Source organism: Cajanus cajan, chromosome 4 (genome assembly GCF_000230855.2).
Source record: "Cajanus cajan strain Asha chromosome 4, NIPB_CcT2T_4, whole genome shotgun sequence".
In the NCBI taxonomy this organism is placed as follows: Eukaryota; Viridiplantae; Streptophyta; class Magnoliopsida; order Fabales; family Fabaceae; genus Cajanus; species Cajanus cajan.
The window spans coordinates 72,938,885-72,959,984 of NC_138520.1; the positions used below are offsets into that span (position 1 = coordinate 72,938,885).

The 21,100-nt window shown below is 38.8% G+C and overlaps 1 protein-coding gene across 1 annotated transcript; it reads right to left on the reverse strand.

Moving 5' to 3' along the window:
* Positions 1–1,694: 1,694 nt before the first annotated feature.
* LOC109789633 (subtilisin-like protease Glyma18g48580) lies at positions 1,695–7,573 on the reverse strand. The gene is made up of 11 exons (XM_020348636.3): positions 7,416–7,573; positions 7,134–7,243; positions 6,938–7,035; positions 6,701–6,856; positions 5,290–5,413; positions 4,246–4,792; positions 3,699–3,793; positions 3,363–3,617; positions 3,127–3,259; positions 2,672–2,888; positions 1,695–2,446 (listed from the first exon to the last, which is right to left on the reverse strand). Exons 1-11 carry the CDS (start codon positions 7,539–7,541, stop codon positions 1,905–1,907), a joined length of 2,403 nt encoding a protein of 800 aa, XP_020204225.2. The 5' UTR covers positions 7,542–7,573; the 3' UTR covers positions 1,695–1,904.
* Between the last annotated feature and the right edge of the window lie 13,527 nt (positions 7,574–21,100).

The window sequence follows — 21,100 nt, forward strand, 5'->3', positions numbered from 1 at the left end:
AATATTAGGTACAGAAAAGGATGTTTCGTTGAAAAAGACTTGATTCAGTTTGACAATAATACGAAATCAGATATATGCTGTGAATTATGGACACCTTTTTTTCTCTTATTGTTAGGTATACTGAAGGAACTCATAAAAGTGGAGCATGTGCTTTAAGAAGAATTCGATAAAGAAGTATATTGTCAAACTAAAATAGCTAGTTATAAAAATATGTGACTATATTAATTTTAAGAAAATTATTAACATACAATAACTTTTTTTTTTTTATAAGAAATATTATAACAACAATAATAAAGATCAAATTAATTCTTTGTACATCTATTTCAAATTCACCATATTAATTTCTTTTTAAAATAATATGTTGAGAAGTTATAATTTTAGTTTTCCTTAAAATTCATTAATTAAAAGTGTATGAGTGTTACTGACATGGTCCTTTTAAAAGCACCAAGAAGATGAATCAGGACTCATTTATTTATTTTGGGACATATTCGAGGTGCATGCATGCACACCAAATAAGGGGAAGGGGTGTGTGATCTAGCGGAAGATTAACCTTCATCATTATCATCACATTTTATCCTTAAAATCAAATTTGTCCGAAATGAGAGATTTATTTTAAAAATTAAAATAAGAAGTTATAATCATTATTTGAAATTTTATTGTTAAAATTATAGTTATGCTCGTAAAGGTATATTGATATTATCACTTTATATATATATATAAATAAGATAAAAGATCTATTTACTAATTCATGTTTAACATTAAATTTTAACGATTTAGTTATAATTTTCAAAATTTTTAAAAATATTTGTAGAATTGACCAATGCATTAAAGATATTTAATTCAGTAATTAAATTTTTAAAATTTAATGCAGAACATGAATTATTGAGTGAAATAAGTCTTTCAAGATTACTCTTATAATAATGAACCCCATCTATCTCTATATAATTTGAACTAGTACGATATTGACTTTTTTTTTTTTTTGATTCAGAACTATTTAATATGACACCATCTTCCAATTTCAGAAAACTAAATTCACTGTTAATTTCAGAGAACTAGACTATACATTTTTGTTTGCTTTATCTAAAATCTTCAAACCCAGATGTTGGGTGTTAGTGGGCTTAGTACTAGTACTACTAGTATATACAGTAGTACCCAATTAATGCATGACCCAAAAAAGCAAATCCCGGCCCAGTTGTTTCAAGGGTAAAAAATCTCACATGTTGGGGAAGAGAAATGAACATTACATGCATGATTAACTACATGGGTTTAACATTTTTTTGATGCTATATGGGTTTAATATTAATGCCATTTAAAAGTAAAAAAGTTATACTTCGATCATCATTAAATTACGTGTTGTGAAATCATTAAAGTTTGTTCGATAATCACAACAATTATCTAAGGAATTATAACTGCTTTAACGACCTAATAATAAGGAATTATTTGAACATAATACAAGAATTTTGTACACATAAACTCAACTATGTTGTTATAATTTGATACGTGATTCCAAAGGAGGTCCATGATTTTGGATAAGTTGTTGAAAAGAAATTTGGTATAATTTTAAGACTCGAGCAAAAAAAAAAAAAAAAAAAAAAGTAACAAAACAATATCATCAATTAAGAGAAAGTCATTGTAATAATCCGCAGTTCATCGATTAAAATTAATATTTGAAGTAATCCTGTGACAAACAAATATATTCATAACAAAAATTCTTTTATATAATGATCTGGTTTTCAGTGTGTTGCGCCCATGTATCAATCATATTACAAAACAAACCCAACAACTCAAAAAAGAAAAGATTAAATAACTAAGGGTCTCAGTCAAGCGACACAAACGAGATGCATTTACATATGCATCTGCATTAATGTGATAACCTATATAACAACTAACTCCAAGGAAAATTTTCATTTGCGCCGAACTGTGATAGGACTTCTAACTACGTGCTTTCCATTTGTCCATAGCAATGCCCCAAAATTATAATTTCCTCGCTTAGTTACACTTGTAGCTTGTACAGTTACCTTGAATGTCTTCTTTTCACCAATTTTCTTGAAACTCAAGGAATTGGGTACAACAGCGATGTTATATCCTGGTAATTGGGCTTTTGCAAAATATGTGCTTGGTGGCCCAACATTAGTGACTGTGCGAGTAACAGTTATGGCATTTGATCCAAGATTTGGCAATGTGATTGATGGGTAGTTCAAGTCTGTTATGCTGTGAGATCCTGAACAAGTGAATGTCCTGTTGAAATTGAGTGCTGAAATGAGTTGTTGGTCGTATCCGGAAGCACATAGGAAGTTCAAGTAATCAACAATGCTTAGATCATAAACAAGTCCAGGATCTATTGCAGAGTTAGGTTGAACATGTCCTGATCCATATGCAAAAGGGTTTGCCAGTTTTTTATCAAATGCATCTCGTATTGGTCTGTTGGTGTTATCTCTTGTGCTTGCTGCAAGAACACATATTTTAAATAAATAAGAAAATGCATATATTATATAGGACAAAAAGTTTGTTTAGGTACCAGATTAGAAGTGTTTCCAAGAGTTTGTTTGTTTGTTTGTTTTTTTTTTTTACTGAAAAAAGCTATTTAATTCAGTAAAAAACAATTTCTCAAAAGTTTACTTTTAAACTTGTATCGATGCCTGTTCAAGGTGAGTAAATAGAAAAAGAATACCTGTGGTCATGATTGCTGACTTAATAGCTGCTGGACTCCAATTAGGATGAAGTGTTTTGAGAAGTCCAGCAATGCCAGCAACATGAGGACATGACATCGAAGTTCCTTGCAATACATTGAATGGAAACCCTCGGCGTGTGTCTGATGGTAGGTTAGATGCACTAGCGAATAGTGAATAGGAAGCAAGTATGTTCACACCAGGTGCAGTTACATCAGGCTAAAACAGAAATTAAAAAAAACAAGTTTCATCAGAGTCAAGATAATTAATACATAAGAAGTACAGTACTGTCATTTAATTATAAATTATCGTTTATGATAAGCTCACTTTTATAACAATTAAGAAAAAAAAAAAGTCATACTATCAGTAATATTTGACTAGTTGAGAATTGCAATCTTATCATTAAACTCTGCATATGTAGTTGATATATACCAAATATTAAGATACTAGTGTGCACCTTGAGTATTGAGGGCTGAATCTTATTGGGTCCCCTTGATGAGAATGAAGCCATAACTGGAGCTGGCTTTCGACCAAGCAATGTTCTTGCTGGAGACATCCTTAATGTAGCATTCGAGTTTATTGTAGGGTCCCTGAAATATAAACATATATATAATTAACGTATGCATGTGTGTGCATAAATGGAGGAGCCTTTCTTTTGTAGTATGATCGTTTGAAAATCTTAAGGATAATTACGTGGTGGCAGTAATGTCAAAACTAGCGGGTGTTGTTTTTTTGTGGCCTTGAGGATAGTTGACAGTGGACAAAACATGAGGCTCTGCAAGAAGTGTGTTCCCATTTTGCTCTTGATTGCCCAAAATCATTCCCATGGCACCCGCAGAAAGAGCTTCCTGACCCTCACTCACAGATTTTATTTTTCCATCTCGAAGACATGACACTATTTTGCCGTTTACTTTTCTAGGATCAAGTGTTCCAGGCTTACACAGTTGACTGCAATGAGAAAATAAATATATATGGTCATTCAATAAACAAGGTTTGTTTGATGAAATAGTTTTTGAGCTTTGTACTTACGCATCTCTGGTTGTGGCATTGGCGAGTTTGGCATCAGTTGAAAGGATTAGAGAAAATGACCTGTTTGGTGGGATGTTTACAAAAAGACTAGCTCCCTGTAGTAGAAAACACAATTATTCTAACAATAATAATCTGTGATCTTGATACATACATTTATGATCTGTCTTAACTTTATATAAACCTTATTTAATTTATATTACATTATGCCGTGGTCTTTACATATATATTATCTCCAGATATCCTGAATCAAAAGAGAATATATTGAAAGGTTGAGTACAAGAAATACTATGCTAAAAGAAGTTGCACAGAAAAGTTACTATTATAGCTAGTTTTATGTCTATTTAGTATTTTGATTAAGCATTTATATAATGATCATGACTTATTCTATATACAATTATAAATAGAAGACCAACTGTGATAAAGTAATATAATTTTCTACATTTCTCAATCCTCTCCTTCTTATTTTTATTAACACAAGATGAGGGAGTATAGGTGTATTAATTTGAGCTAATACTTGATAATACTATAAGAATGAAGAAGAAAATACCGTAATCTGCTGATTGTTTCCAAAAGTTAGAGTACTGCTGAAGTCCCTGTCTAGTGTGCTAGCTGCAATTGTGAACAACCACGGAGCCACATTGATAACAGTTCCAGGTGTTGGTCCATCGTTCCCTGCCGAAGCAACCACTAGTACATTTTTGGCAAGTGCATGGAACGCCCCAATGGAAACCTCATCGGTGAATATTTCTTCAGCACTGAGACTACTTCGGCCTCCAACAGAAACCGAAATCACGTCAACACCATCACTTATGGCTTGATCAATAGCAGCTAACACATCCGCGCCAAAACAACTTGCAGCATCGGTTAGAGACCAACACGCTTTGTAAGCTGCAACTCTAGCTCTTGGGGATCCACCCTTTGCAGTGCCATTGCCATTGCCAAAGACACTCGCACCTGGAACAAAATTGCCACCTGCTGTTGATAGAGTATGTGTTCCATGCCCTACAAAGTCACGTGCTGTTTGTTGTGACGAGGGAAGTTTGCCGTTGAATGCTTCGTAGGCTTTGTTGAAGAATCTTGCTCCAATTAGCTTCCTGGATTGTATATTGTTGAAGATTTTGCAGGCATAGAAGATTTAAAACCAGCAACAAGTGCATATCATTATGCATGCATATATTCTTATTTATGTTAAGCTTAAATACTTGTCATGATTACTGTAACTATACTATTGACTTAAAAGATTTTGCAAACGGTAATAATAATAGATGTTAAATAAATCATGGTGATAATGTATAGGTGCATGATGTCAGATCACTGTGCTGACTCATGGGTTATCACGTTGTTTTTATATATCTTAATTTTATTTTGAAAATTTTGATATTATATTAATGTTAAATGATTATACATATGCTTTTTTGCAGTGATACTTGTTAAATATATTTTCTCTTTCAATATATAATTTATAGATTGTGCTTAAACTAATTATTTATATATTTGTAACTATAGAATAAAATTTAAAATTACTTATACAATATTATAATCAGTTATTCTATAGGAAGCAAGCAATAATATTAAAAGAAAGGAAGAGGACCTGTTACATGGAACTCGCTTCAAACCCCGAAGTCTGTTAATTTGACAGACATTACCACCACGCCATTTTGTGGGGACAGGACCTATTCCCTTGTCAGCGAAACTCTTGGATTCAGGCCAAACACCTGTACAAAGGGGGGAAATTCGGAGAGTATTTAAAGAATTTAGAAATCTCATTTTAGATCTATCATATTTTAGACATTAACACAAATATAAATTCCTTACTGTTGACCCTGCATCTTTTTTGTGTGTGCATCAACACTCATAGCATCTTCTAGCTATAAACTAATTCTTATTCCCACATCTTATCTGCCAGGGAATCTTAAATCTTACATCACAGTGCAGTTCATCATTATCGATCTTTACCTTTTCAGAATAGTAATATTATGTAATAATTTATAATAGAAAAATGAGAAAATTTGAATTCTTGTACGCAAAGGCTAAAAATACATTACTTGACTTATTTATTAAGACCAAAAGCTTCCCCCAAAAAATTATTAAATCTACAAAAATATAAGTAATTACAGATATGTGCTGTACTGCTGTTGTTTTGAAATAATTAAAATGGAAATCCTCTGAAAATTGTGAAAAGTGATAAGAAAACATAAAAATTAAGTATAATAATGCTTTATATATTTGTATACTATTTTATTACTTTATGTATATATAACTTTCAATTAATTGATACCAAGTGTTATACTTGCATCACTTAATGTTTTAAGATAAATTACGTAATATAAAAAATATTAAATAATATGTAATAATTAATTTTATATATATATATCTCCATCTCTATATATAATAGGTTTCCAAATAACAAAATCTAATAAGATAGATAACTATCGATTGCAAGTGTTTTCGGTATTCAAAACCTTTGTTCAAAAAGCATCTTACCAACTCAAGAAAGGCTGTAGTGCTTGTCGGCGAGTAGAGCTAGGTTAATTAATTAATTTGAAAACCTGGAAAGCACCTAAAAGTCCTATAATTAACATGTTATGACAACGTCAACCTTCTATCCATCCTCAATAAAATAAACAAATAAAATGTACAGTAAACTATAGGATCAATTGATATTTCTGGTCATGATCATTAGTATTCATGTTCTTTCAAAATATTTAATTGATAACTAATCGAATAAAATCCCATTTTAGATTTTAACTTGCAAGTATCAGTCACTTTAATATTTGATTTTGTGAATTTTTTTTTAACCTTATTAGTTCCTGATTTTATATATAAAATCTTCGTTCACTTTAATCTTTTTGTAATAAAATGAAATATAGAAATACTACTTCACTTAATGACTTTTTAGGTATTAAAGTGATACTCATTAAACTCAAAACCATAACACCATTTTAGGAAATATATAGAATATTGGATTGTTAAATAAAGTGCAGTAATGCTATAAAGTTTACCTGTGTCAATGTTAGCGATGATTGTATTTTCACCAAATCTTCCCTTTTGCCATGCTGAATTCACTCCATTTCTTTGCAGTCCAAGAAACTCCCATGAACGAGTAGTGTGCAGTTTATGCTCTTTGCTCAAGAACACAGATACCACGTTTGGTTTTTCTGCATTAGTGGAATCATAGTGTCAACTAAAAGATTTGAACCTAACGAAAAATTAGTTGAAAACACTGTTTATTTTCGCACTTGCAATATCTTCTGCTTCTTCCTCTTCAAGTGCAGCCGCAAAGCCATTGATGTGTTTATTATATGAATAAATAATTGCTTCTTTGGCCTTTTCATAGCTGTGAATGATAAACAAACAGAACAGAGTTAATCAATTAATCAGTTTCTTCTAAACCAGATCTTAGGCTGAATTTAATGGTTTCATCAATTTATATACCTTCCCAAGATTGAACCTAGCAAATCATAATGAGAACGTGTGGCAGTTTCAAGATCAATAGATGAAGGAATTGGACCATGAGAATGTGCTCCCAAATATACAATGTAGCACTATAAACAGCAAATCAAATACCAACAATTGATTAAGTGTAACAAAAATAAAGTAATTAACCTATGTATCATAATCCAGATTTCATTTATACACCATATTTATAAAATCATCCCCTCATTTTCGAAGAGAAACCTCACAACAGTATGCAAACAAGCAAATAAACTGGTTTACCTTTTTACTGGCATGGACAGCATTCAGCAACAAAGTGAAAATAAGAAAAGATGAAACAAGAAGGTGAAGGTAAAAAGTGGAGCGACCCATATTCTTTTCAGTTGGTCTTCGGAAAGTGCTTAGCATAGCACATGGTCCCTATGCTATTTCCTCACCTTATATAATGAAGACATGACTTAATTAAGGCAAAATGTATATTAATTAAGTTAAAGACTACACTCGATTTGATTTGATTTTATTATTCCTATAAAGTTACCAAATAAAATTATTTTTTTTCTTCTTAATTTAAAGTATATTGTGATTTTAATATACTTAATTCAAATGGGTATATATGAATCTATGATTATAAAAATGATTTATAATAGATAGAAATGGGTGAGTTGAATAATATATAAGTAAGGAAAAATTTACAAATTTAATATCTTAATAATTTAGGTTGGATGTCTTGTCATGAGTTTTCATGCAACTTAATAAAATCTTCTTTATATACGATCAAATATAATTTTTATTTTATTTTATTTTATTTTATTTTATTTTTATTTTGTCTCTGATTCACTCATCAAATAATAAGATATTAATGGTGTTTTACTCTATACCTTAACATACTCAATATTCAAAACCAAATTCTCTTACACTACACCAAAACTAGTTTTTTGTGGCAATTAACTTATTATTTAGCGGCCATATAAATGACCATAATTTTTTTACCAGCATTTAATTAATGGCTGGTGTATCCAGTGTCGCTAATACTATTACCGACATTTATATAAAATGCCGGTAAAGATCTACTAAATTGTCGGAAAATTTTATTTTTTTTAGTGGCAATTCTAGTAGCCATTTTAAAGGCTATTAAAAGTTATTTTTTTCAATTGTCTCCTTTACTTTAAATAATTTATTCCTATAATTTCATTTTCTAAATTCATAACTTATATACTTTTTTATCTCTACTCGATATGAAATTTGTAAGATGAGAGTTGTCTTTTATTTATATATTTTTTAATTTATTTTTTAATTATGTTGTCTTTTAAGCAATGTGAGATTTATAAGGTCAAAGTTGGTCTCTAATTGTTTTATAGCACTATTGAAGTTGGTAACAATGAGTGATTTGATATCAATTTAGAATAGTGAATTAGGAGTCAACCCTATAAAATGAACCTGTAAGGTGATAGTTATTACTCACTTATATACTATTTAATTATCTTATCTCTAATCAATGTGGCACTTAAATTTTTTCTAAATAATTGTCGCTAATAGTAAACTTTAGTGTAATATAAATATATTTTTAGTGACTATTATATATTAGCCATTAATATTTTTACATATGGTGGCAATTAAATTATTGCCATTAAATAATTGTCATTAAAAATAAATTTTGTTGTAGTGTTAAAATTTGTCTATTTTTGTTTGGTATCTCATTTTGTTTGTGCAATGAAACTTTTTGACTTTGAGCATTTTTTTAATATGTTTTATTAAAAAAAAAAATCAATGCACGTTCTTTGCGTGATTTTATTTTATAATCTTTTATTTTTAATTTTTTTTTTCTCGTAAAAGCCTCTCCTCTGGTCAAATAAAAAAGCACAAGATGGAATTTAAAAATTTTAATTCTTCCTTGAAAGAGTCATTCCATCGTCAAGCATCATCATGGATAAGACTTTTGTCGCTGAGCAGAATATAGAAATTATATATACAGGCATGCAACATGTGGATGTTAGGTAACAAGAACACGAGAACAGAACATTAATTTAGGAGCCACCAAATAGACAATCTATTCTGTACTAATATTAATAATATATGAGATATTCTCTTTTGGTATACACAATATTTAAATTATTTTATCTTTATAATTTTTATATTATATATATTTCATTTATCTTTTATTATTGTCTAAAAATCGACTCTTACTATCAGTCCTAACTATTTTTTTTATTTGTTTAAAAGTTTACGAAAGGTGTTGATATGTCAGCAGATTTAAAATAAATTAAAAGAATAACCATTGTAAGTATTATTTTAAAATAAATTGTCATTAATTATATAATCTTATAGTAACGTAATATTTTCATTAAAAAATACTTTTATATGCATTATAAGTATAATATATGCAATTATATTATTAAAAATTATAAATATAAGTTATAGTAATGCATAAAATATGAGATTTTGAAACTTATTGAAAATAAACATTAATATTATATGTAATTATATATTAAATAAACTTGTTCCGGCCAAGGGGTGGACTAGGGTTTTTTCCTAGGTCGTGCCTCAAAGCCAGAGCATTCAAAAGTGTGTTCTGCCGTCTCAACTCTAGGGTTTCAGGCTTTATGGTGCGTTGTTCGTGGGCCTCTTAGACCCCGAGGATCAAGGGATTTCCCTAACCGTTCTTATCACGATGATGCGAGATCAACGGGAACGAGTTCAGTCGGGGTCCGACCGACAGGGTCTATACCGAAAATCCGACAAGATAAGTGCCGAGTGGTTTCCTGGTAGGCAAGAGGAATCGAGCTCGCTAAGCCTAGTCGGGTCATGACCGAATAGGCTTTTACTGAACCCTACATCGGGTTAATACCGAGTAGGAAATCATGGTCACCTTATTTCCGAGTGCCCATAAGGCGAGAGATTTTAGGGCCTGGTTGCCAAGTCAGGTAATTTCCGAGTATAGGGCTGTTGACGTCCTATCACCGTTAAGGAGATCAGATCGGCCCACGACCGAGACGGTACACTTGCCTTCCAGCCTTGAGCCTGTGAGGCGTGAAGGCTAAACCGAGTGTACATCTTAACGGCATCGGACCTAGGCCGAGAATATGTATCGGTCTATGACCGAGACGGTACACTTGTCTTCCAGCCTTGAGCCTGTAAGGCGATAAGGCTAAACCGAGTATACATCTTAACGACATCGGTCATGGTCCGAGAATATCAGATCGGCCCACGACCGAGACGGTACACTTGCCTTCCAGCCCTGAGCCTATAAGGCGAAAGGGCTTAAGGCCTGGCAACCTGGTTGTGTATTTGCCGAGTGGAAAACCAGGTCGGATGGAGACCTGGGCGGTACACTGCGATACTCCAACTCGTCACGTGAGACCGCAATTTCTCAAAACCTGAAAGGGGGTGTCTATTCACCTTACTCGAAAAAGGACATGTATTTATTGCAAAATCGGCGTTGCAGGGGTGCGAATAATGACTGTGCCACGTGGCCAAACGTGTTGCTAAAGTTAATGGTATGCACCCCCCCTTTTTTTTTGTCCCTTGGGTTAAGGGTTGTAACGTTCCACACGCGCTGCGACCCTTGGGTTTCCCAACTCCACGCGCGACCTTTGGACTCTTATAATACACGCGCTGCGACCCTTGGGTTTCCCAACTCCACGCGCGACCTTTGGACTCTTATAAATAGGGTAGCCTTCCTTTTTTGTAATTCCTTTGCCTTTCTTTCTACCTGCGGCCTTTCTTTCTACCTGCGTTCTCTTCTCCGGTGAGGACCTCTGCTCCATTTGAGAACTACGGTGGTGCGCGGTGGTGTACGGCGTGTTGGTGACATTTGTTGAGTGAGAAAGGGTCGTTTTTGTGTCTTTAGGTACGCCTATCTAATCCCCCTTTGGCCTTTCTTGATTATAGAGGACCTTTTAGTTCCCCCTTGTAGTTCAAGTTTGTTTATACCATGGAGGCTATAAGTTATGGAGACGCGTATAAGTGGGTTAAGGATGATGTGCTTCGTTGCTCATCTCTAATGAATTCGTGGGCTGAAATGGACAGTTTTTGTAGGGAGCATGTGGTATGTATTGAGGGTGATAATGTGCTAGTTTGTGAGCCTTGTGTGGATTAGGGGTGACGGCATTGAGCATTTTACGTTTTGCTATGCGACTCTAATTTCTAAGCTTAGGGTTAGGTGGCCACTTTCCGATTTCCAAAAAGGGGTCCTGAGCGCCTTGAATGTGGCACCTACTCAATTACACCCTAATAGTTGGGCGTTCATCCGAGCTTTTGAGGTTTTGTGTGGGGGTCTCGGGCTAATCCCGACTGTAGAAAAGTTTTTTTATTTTTTTGAAAGTCGTACCAATAAACGCAGTGGTTGGGTGTCTGTCCATGGGGTATCGGGTCGGGGAATTTTAACACTTTTTCAGTCGTCCTATAAGGACTTCAAGAAATCCTATTTCCAAGTTCATTGTACGCCTGGCAACGAGGGTTTACTTAAAGGGTATCCCTTGTATTGGAACGAGAAAACTAAGCCCTGTGGTGGGTTAAGTCCTGACAAGGTTCCTGAGAAGGACCAAGAGGATGTTAGGAAACTTGAGGAATTGAAAACGATTTTCAACACCGCCAAACTCTTAGATTTAGAAAGTAGGCCCCATGAATTGAGAATATATATAGGTAATCGGTTTCTCGCCGATCGCCCCTTTTGTACCTTATTGTTTCTTTGTGATGCTTTATTTTTCGTTATAACATAATGTTTACTTGGTCATCGTGCAGATAGGATGGCGAGTATGAGCAATCGGGAATTGGCCAAGCTTTGGAAACAACAACAAGCTTCCCAAGTTGCTAGGGTCGGGGAATCGGCGACCGAGAAGGTTGTGGAGACTGAAAAACCTGTGACTGCAGCGAGGGGTGTTGGCGAATCCTCACACAAGCGTCGGCGCGAGGGCGAGAAGTCCGTGTCGGTGGTGAACTTGGAGACAGTGGTAGCCACCGAGATTGATAAGGGCGATACCGAGGTCCAATCCGTTGAAAGGACTATTAGTGCTTGCCTCGGCGAAAATTGGGATCCAGTGGATCATGGTCACGAGCGTAGTGGCGTGGCCTCTTTCTGGGATGAAAAGTTTAATCACAGCGCCCATATTCGCGGAACGGATCTACTTGAGGGAGACCGCGGCGACTTAGAAAAGATGAGTGCTTTCTCAATTGCAAAGGGAATTGAGTCCCTAACCAACCGTCTTTCGGTTCTCTCACTCGTCAATGAAGACAAAATTCGGGGGCTAGTGAGGGACTCCAAGGTGCAGGGGAAAAAACTCTCTTCTTTGGAGGACAGCTTGAGTAAAAGCAGGGCCGACTTCAAGTGGATATCCAACGAACAAGACAAACTGCTGGAAGGTCGTCGTGCTTTTGAGGAAGAGAAGAAAGCTTGGGCTGCCGAGAAAGTGGTGTTGGAGAAAGAGTTGGACGAGGCGCGCGTGTCTCGGGATAAGTCGACTGATGCTGCTAGCGTCTTCGAGAGTGATTTGTCCATGATGAAAGTTGAAGTGGAGAAGCTTCAGAACGACCTTCAAGCGGCCAAGATGGACTCTCTGAAGAAGTTCGTTGAAGGTTTTGATGCCGCCACAAGTCAAGTGAAGTTTCTCCATGCTGACATAGACCTTAGTGGGCTCGGCTACTTCAAGGAAATTGTGGATGGGGAACTAATGGATCCCCCAGAAGATGATTGAACCTGCTTTACGTTAGCCTTTTTTCGTGGAAACTTATGCGTGCCTCTAATATTCTAGGTTTTCTTTGTATTGAATTTTGATGTTTTGGATGTGTGATACTTTTCTTGTGTCTTAACGACTATAAAATGTTCTAAGTTGGGCCAATATGTCTTCGTTCAAATTCCGAGTGCTTTAGTGGTATGTAAAATGTTCTAAGTTAAAAGAATATTTTCCAAGCGTATTCAGCAAAATTCTGAGTTTAAAATTGAACTAGAAAATTTCCAAGTTAAATGAACATTTTTCAAGCGTATTCGTCAAAATTCCGAGTGCTTTAGTGGTATGTAAAATGTTCTAAGTTAAAAGAATATTTTCCAGGCGTATTCAGCAAAATTCTGAGTTTAAAATTGAACTAGAAAATTTCCAAGTTAAATGAACATTTTTCAAGCGTATTCGTCAAAACTCCGAGCTTTCTAAGTTTAAAATCAAAAGTGATCGTTCCTAATCCGATTGGAATTAACTTGAAAATTTTCTAAAACCCAAACTTCAGTTAAATAATAGACATTGTTCCAAAGGCAATGAAAATTAGATTTTCCATGTGGTCGCCCATGTCCCGCACAAAATAATATAGGAAAACTTTTACGTTAAAAACGTAGCCACATGGGCGTCCAACTTCTGATTTGAATAGTGGCCAAAATGTCGATTCCAAATGAAGTGGAAAATTTCTAAGGGAGCTTAGCTTAATGGTCAGCCAAATGCCGACTTGAAATAATGTGGAAATTTTTGTTTAAATGAAACTTGGCCACGTGGTCGGCCAAAGGCCGATTCATAATAATTGAAAAACTTGTCCAAGTCAAAATGAATCTTAACAGAATGGTCGGCCAAACACCCACTTAAGCGACACCTAGTACAATCGGTTAAACTCCGACTCTAGCAACACTTAGAAAAAATTTCTAAGTTAATAACGAAGTTTTGAGTCGTTTAAATTCCGACCCACATAACGCTTAGAAATTTTTTCTAATAGTTGCTTGAGTCGGAATTTAACCGATTTGTACTCATAAAGTCTCACGTTTAACTTAGAAATTTTTCTAAGTTAATAATGAAGCTTCGAGGATCCGGTCGGTAAATTCCTGACTACAATAAGTAATGCAATTTTTCCATGTAAATGAAACCTCGTGGAGTCAATCGGTCAAATTCCAACTTGTTGAGAACACCACCTTGTTAGAGTCGTCGTTTAATATGGGAATCGTTCATTTTCCGACTTGTTAAGAACATCACTTTGTTTGGTCTTCGAGTTATTTATATTTGCCCAGTCAGATTCTAAGTTCCAATTTGAAGGTTTTTTAATCATAATGGATCGGCCAAATTCCGATTACATCTCAAGGAAATCAAAATAAGTTTAAATGAAAAACTTGGCCAAGTGGTCGGCCAAATGTCGACTTTAAATAATGAACGAAAAATTCTCAAGTGTAGATGAAACTCAACCAAGTGATCGGACAAATGCTGACTGAACGTAATTAATGTGGAAAATTTCATTTAGAATCATATTTTTTGACCATATGAATCACCGGAATTCCGATTCGGACATAGAGTTGAAGAATGGAACTTTGGTTTGAGTTAATCATCCAAATGCCGAATCACATAATGAACTAAACATTCAAATATGGGAATCGTCCATACCCCGACTTGTCTGTCCTGGATCACCAAAATCCGATTAGCATTCAAATAGATGAATAAAATTTATCAAATTAGCATTGAACCGCAATTCTATGAATGGGTCGTCCAAAATTCGATTTGTCTGTCTTGAATCGTTAAAATTCTGATTAACAACGGTGAATAAAATGTATCAAGTTAAAAATCAACTTAAATCATACATTTTATCTTCGAGTTATTTATACTCGCCCAGCCGGACTTTCGCCGACAATCACGAGTTTTAAGAGTTGTTTATACTCGCCCAGCCGGACTTTCGCCGACAATCACGAGTTTTAAGAGTTGTTTATACTCGCCCAGCCGGACTTTCGCCGACAATCACGAGTTTTATGGGTTGTTTATACTCGCCCAGCCGGACTTTCGCCGACAATCACGAGTTTTGAGAGTTGTTTATACTCGCCCAGCCGGACTTTCGCCGACAATCACGAGTTTTGAGAGTTGTTTATACTCGCCCAGCCGGACTTTCGCCGACAATCACGAGTTTTAAGAGTTGTTTATACTCGCCCAGCCGGACTTTCGCCGACAATCACGAGTTTTAAGAGTTGTTTATACTCGCCCAGCCGGACTTTCGCCGACAATCACGAGTTTTATGGGTTGTTTATACTCGCCCAGCCGGACTTTCGCCGACAATCACGAGTTTTGAGAGTTGTTTATACTCGCCCAGCCGGACTTTCGCCGACAATCATGAGTTTTAAGAGTTGTTTATACTCGCCCAGCCGGACTTTCGCCGACAATCACGAGTTTTAAGAGTTGTTTATACTCGCCCAGCCGGACTTTCGCCGACAATCACGAGTTTTAAGAGTTGTTTATACTCGCCCAGCCGGACTTTCGCCGACAATCACGAGTTTTGAGAGTTGTTTATACTCGCCCAGCCGGACTTTCGCCGACAATCACGAGTTTTAAGAGTTGTTTATACTCGCCCAGCCGGAATTTCGCCGACAATCACGAGTTTTAAGAGTTGTTTATACTCGCCCAGCCGGACTTTCGCCGACAATCACGAGTTTTAAGAGTTGTTTATACTCGCCCAGCCGGACTTTCGCCGATAATCACGAGTTTTAAGAGTTGTTTATACTCGCCCAGCCGGACTTTCGCCGACAATCACGAGTTTCTTCGAGTTATTTATACTCGCCCAGCCGGACTTTTGCCGACAATCACGAGTTTTATCTTCAAAATAGCAAATGTTAAAAGTCATGAAAATTATGAGTGAGAAGACATATTTATTAAGGATTGAGATGTGGTGCCTCGTTAAAAACCTTCTCAGCAAAAACCCCTCACATTTTTACGGGGACAAAATACTGAGTTAGGAAAAGAGTGCACCCAATACAAAGAGATCAGCTATAATAAAAACGTAAATTCGCCGCGTTCCACGTCCTCGGTATTATTCCTCCGTCCAAGGTCCTCAGTCGGTACGCTCCTTTGCCGACAACATCATCAACTTTGTAAGGACCGACCCACTTAGCTGACAGCTTGTTCCTCATTTGCGCCGCCTGAGCGCGCTTCAAAACGAGATCTCCCACCACAAACTCTCTCGGAACAACCTTCGTGTTGTACTTAAAAGCTGCTCTTCTATGGGCTGCCACTTGATTTATCCTTGCTTTTTCTCTTGTCTCAGCAATCAGGTCCAAATCAACTCGCCTTCCCTGGTCAGATTCTTCTTCCGAAAAGGCCGTAGTACGTATCGAAGGTTCCGCAACTTCGATCGGTATCATGGCGTCCGTCCCGTACACTAAGTTGAAAGGGGTATCCTGGGTCGAGGAATGCACTGTTGTGTGGTACGACCATAGTACCCGGGGAAGCTCGTCCGCCCAAGAAGCGCCTGAGTCTTGGACACGCTTTTTTAGCCCTGCTAGAATTATCTTGTTAGCCGACTCCGCCTGACCATTAGATTGGGGATGCTCAACAGAGGTGAACGTCATTCGGATTCCAATCCCCCGGCAGAACTCGCGGACTTTCGAACTTGCAAATTGCGTTCCGTTATCCGATACCAGCACCTGAGGAACACCGTATCTGCATACAACATTTTTCCACAAGAACGTCTTTACATTTTTTGATGAAATGGTCGCTACCGGCTCCGCTTCGATCCACTTGCTGAAATAGTCCACGACCACTATCAAGAATTTTAACTGTCTCACGGCTATCGGGAACGGACCAAGGATGTCGATGCCCCATTTGTTGAATGGCCAGGGAGACAGAATTGAGTGAAGTCGTTCAGCCGGGGAGTGACGCAAGGTTGCGTGCCTTTGACATCCATCACATTTCTGAACCCAGTTGACGCAGTCATTTCTCAGACTCGGCCTGAAGTAGCCGGCCAAGGGGTGGACTAGGGTTTTTTCCTAGGTCGTGCCTCAAAGCCAGAGCATTCAAAAGTGTGTTCTGCCGTCTCAACTCTAGGGTTTCAGGCTTTATGGTGCGTTGTTCGTGGGCCTCTTAGACCCCGAGGATCAAGGGATTTCCCTAACCGTTCTTATCACGATGATGCGAGATCAACGGGAACGAGTTCAGTCGGGGTCCGACCGACAGGGTCTATATCGAAAATCCGACGAGATAAGTGCCGAGTGGTTCCCTGGTAGGCAAGAGGAATCGAGCTCGCTAAGCCTAGTCGGGTCATGACCGAATAGGCTTTTACTGAACCCTACATCGGGTTAATACCGAGTAGGAAATCATGGTCACCTTATTTCCGAGTGCCCATAAGGCGAGAGATTTTAGGGCCTGGTTGCCAAGTCAGGTAATTTCCGAGTATAGGGCTGTTGACGTCCTATCACCGTTAAGGAGATCAGATCGGCCCACGACCGAGACGGTACACTTGCCTTCCAGCCTTGAGCCTGTGAGGCGTGAAGGCTAAACCGAGTGTACATCTTAACGGCATCGGACCTAGGCCGAGAATATGTATCGGTCTATGACCGAGACGGTACACTTGCCTTCCAGCCTTGAGCCTGTAAGGCGATAAGGCTAAACCGAGTATACATCTTAACGACATCGATCATGGTCCGAGAATATCAGATCGGCCCACGACCGAGACGGTACACTTGCCTTCCAGCCCTGAGCCTATAAGGCGAAAGGGCTTAAGGCCTGGCAACCTGGTTGTGTATTTGCCGAGTGGAAAACCAGGTCGGAGGGCGACCTGGGCGGTACACTGCGATACTCCAACTCGTCACGTGAGACCGCAATTTCTCAAAACCTGAAAGGGGGTGTCTATTCACCTTACTCGAAAAAGGACATGTATTTATTGCAAAATCGGCGTTGTAGGGGTGCGAATAATGACTGTGCCACGTGGCCAAACGTGTTGCTAAAGTTAATGGTATGCACCCCCCACCCTTTTTTTTTGTCCCTTGGGTTAAGGGTTGTAACGTTCCACACGCGCTGCGACCCTTGGGTTTCCCAACTCCACGCGCGACCTTTGGACTCTTATAATACACGCGCTGCAACCCTTGGGTTTCCCAACTCCACGCGCGACCTTTGGACTCTTATAAATAGGGTAGCCTTCCTTTTTTGTAATTCCTTTGCCTTTCTTTCTACCTGCGGCCTTTCTTTCTACCTGCGTTCTCTTCTCCGGTGAGGACCTCTGCTCCATTTGAGAACTACGGTGGTGCGCGGTGGTGTACGGCGTGTTGGTGACATTTGTTGAGTGAGAAAGGGTCATTTTTGTGTCTTTAGGTACGCCTATCTAATCCCCCTTTGGCCTTTCTTGATTATAGAGGACCTTTTAGTTCCCCCTTGTAGTTCAAGTTTGTTTATACCATGGAGGCTATAAGTTATGGAGACGCGTATAAGTGGGTTAAGGATGATGTGCTTCGTTGCTCATCTCTAATGAATTCGTGGGCTGAAATGGACAGTTTTTGTAGGGAGCATGTGGTATGTATTGAGGGTGATAATGTGCTAGTTTGTGAGCCTTGTGTGGATTAGGGGTGACGACATTGAGCATTTTACGTTTTGCTATGCGACTCTAATTTCTAAGCTTAGGGTTAGGTGGCCACTTTCCGATTTCCAAAAAGGGGTCCTGAGCGCCTTGAATGTGGCACCTACTCAATTACACCCTAATAGTTGGGCGTTCATCCGAGCTTTTGAGGTTTTGTGTGGGGGTCTCGGGCTAATCCCGACTCTCACGGCTATCGGGAACGGACCGAGGATGTCGATGCCCCATTTGTTGAATGGCCAGGGAGACAGAATTGAGTGAAGTCGTTCAGCCGGGGAGTGACGCAAGGTTGCGTGCCTTTGACATCCATCACATTTCTGAACCCAGTTGACGCAGTCATTTCTCAGACTCGGCCAGAAGTAGCCAGCCCTCGCCACTTTGTACACCAATGCTCGTCCTCCAATGTGACTCCCACACATTCCACCATGTATCTCGTCCATCACCCGTTGTGCTTGCGACATAGTCAAACACTTTAACAGGGGAGAGCTGAATCCTCTTCGGTACAGTCTTTCATTAATGACCACGAACCTGGCCGACTCCCTCTGTATCAGCGAAACCTCTTTCTTGTCCTCTGGCAATTCTCCCCGAGTTAGGTATGCAATGTACGGTCCCATCCACGAATCGAGCTCTTCTTGGACGAAAAGAACACTCCCCTGAGGCTCATTAATACTGGGTTGTGCTAAGGTTTCCTGGATGACCGATCGAGTGGCTCCCGGCTTTTTCGTGCTAGCCAGCTTGGAAAGGAGATCGGCTCTCGAGTTCTGCTCTCGCGGAACGTGGTTAAGCGTGAACTCTCGGAAATTCTCCGATAGAAACTTAACTTTTTCCAGGTACTTAGCCAGTTGAGGGTCCTTCGCTTGGAAAGTGCCTGCTACTTGCCCCGTGATCAATTGAGAGTCGCTTCGTGCTGACAAAGTTGTCGCCCCCATTTCCTTTGCCAACGCCATACCAGCCAACAATGCCTCATACTCGGCCTGATTGTTACTTGCTCGGAATTCAAAACGCAGCGACTGCTCCAACAAAATTCCTCCCGGTCCTTCCAAGACGATTCCTGCTCCACTTTCCCCGAGATTTGATGCCCCATCTACTGACAAAATCCACTGCATTTCTCCGACCTCTCCCTCATCGGCGGGCGCGGTCAGCTCCATCACAAAATCGGCTAGCGCTTGAGCTTTGATTGCTCCTCTCGGCTCATACTTAATTGAATGCTCCGATAGTTCTATAGACCACTTCATCATTCTTCCCGCTAGATCTGGCTTCTGTAGCACTTGTCTAATCGGATGGTCCGTACGCACAATCACTTCATAGCTCTGGAAGTAGTGCCTTAACTTCCGTGCAGTCACCAATATCGCAAGTGCCAATTTCTCAATCTTTTGATACCTCGTTTCTGCTCCTTGTAGGACTCGACTCACGAAGTATACCGGTACCTGGGTGCCTTCCTGCTCTTGGACCAACACTGCACTGACTGCTCGGTCGGATGCCGATATGTAAACCAACAAGGGAAGATTCAGTTTCGGCTTTGTCAGTATCGGCGGCGATGCTAGCGACCTTTTGAGTTCTAAGAAGGCTTCCTCACATTCGTTTGCCCAGACAAATCGGTCGTTCTTCTTTAAACATTGGAAAAGCGGCAACGCCTTATCGGCTGACTTGGAAAGGAAACGTGATAAGGAAGCCATCCTTCCCGTGAGCTGCTGCACCTCCTTTATCGTGGAAGGACTCCTCATGTTAATGATCGCCGAGCATTTGTCAGGATTTGCCTCGATGCCGCGATGAGTTAGCAAAAAACCCAGGAATTTTCTCGCTTGGACTCCAAAGGAACATTTCTCGGGGTTCAACTTAAGCTGGTATTTTCCTATGGTATCGAACAATTCCCTCAGGTCGTCTATATGCCGGTCCAAACTCATTGACTTTACCACCATGTCGTCCACGTAGGCCTCCACGTTCTTACCCAACTGATCCACCAGCACTTTGTCCATCAGACGTTGATACGTTGCCCCTGCATTTTTCAATCCAAAAGGCATTACCTTATAGCAATAGTTGGCCTGGTCAGCAATGAACGCAGTTTTATCCTCGTCGGTTGTGTGCATTCGGATCTGATTGTAACCAGAATACGCATCCATAAAACTTAGCAACTCGTATCCCGACGCACCATCGACAAGGCAGTCTATATTCGGTAGGGGGTATGAATCCTTCGGGCACGCCTTGTTTAGATCGGTGAAATCTGTGCACATTCTCCATTTTCCGCTGCTTTTTCGTACCATCACAACATTTACAAGCCAAGTCGGGTATTGTATTTCTCGGACGAATCCTGCTGTTAGCAACTTGTCGGTTTCTTCAGCAATTGCTTTGCGCTTGTCCTCACCAAACTTCCTCCTCTTTTGGATGACGGGTTTTGCGCGTGGATCGATGGCTAGCTTGTGGCACATGAAATCGGGGTCCACTCCTGGCATATCTCTGACGTGCCACGCGAATGCTGACACGTTCGCCCTTAACACTTCAACCAATTTCTCGGCATCCTCCTGACTGAGGGATGTACCAACCTTCACCTTCTTTCCCTCCATCAACGTCACCTCCTTGATGTCTTCCGCAGGGGCTGGTCGGCGATCAAAATGGCTCACTCTGGGGTCTAGGTCGATGGAGTGGACCTCCTGCTCCACCTGTGCCGTATACAGTCGTCT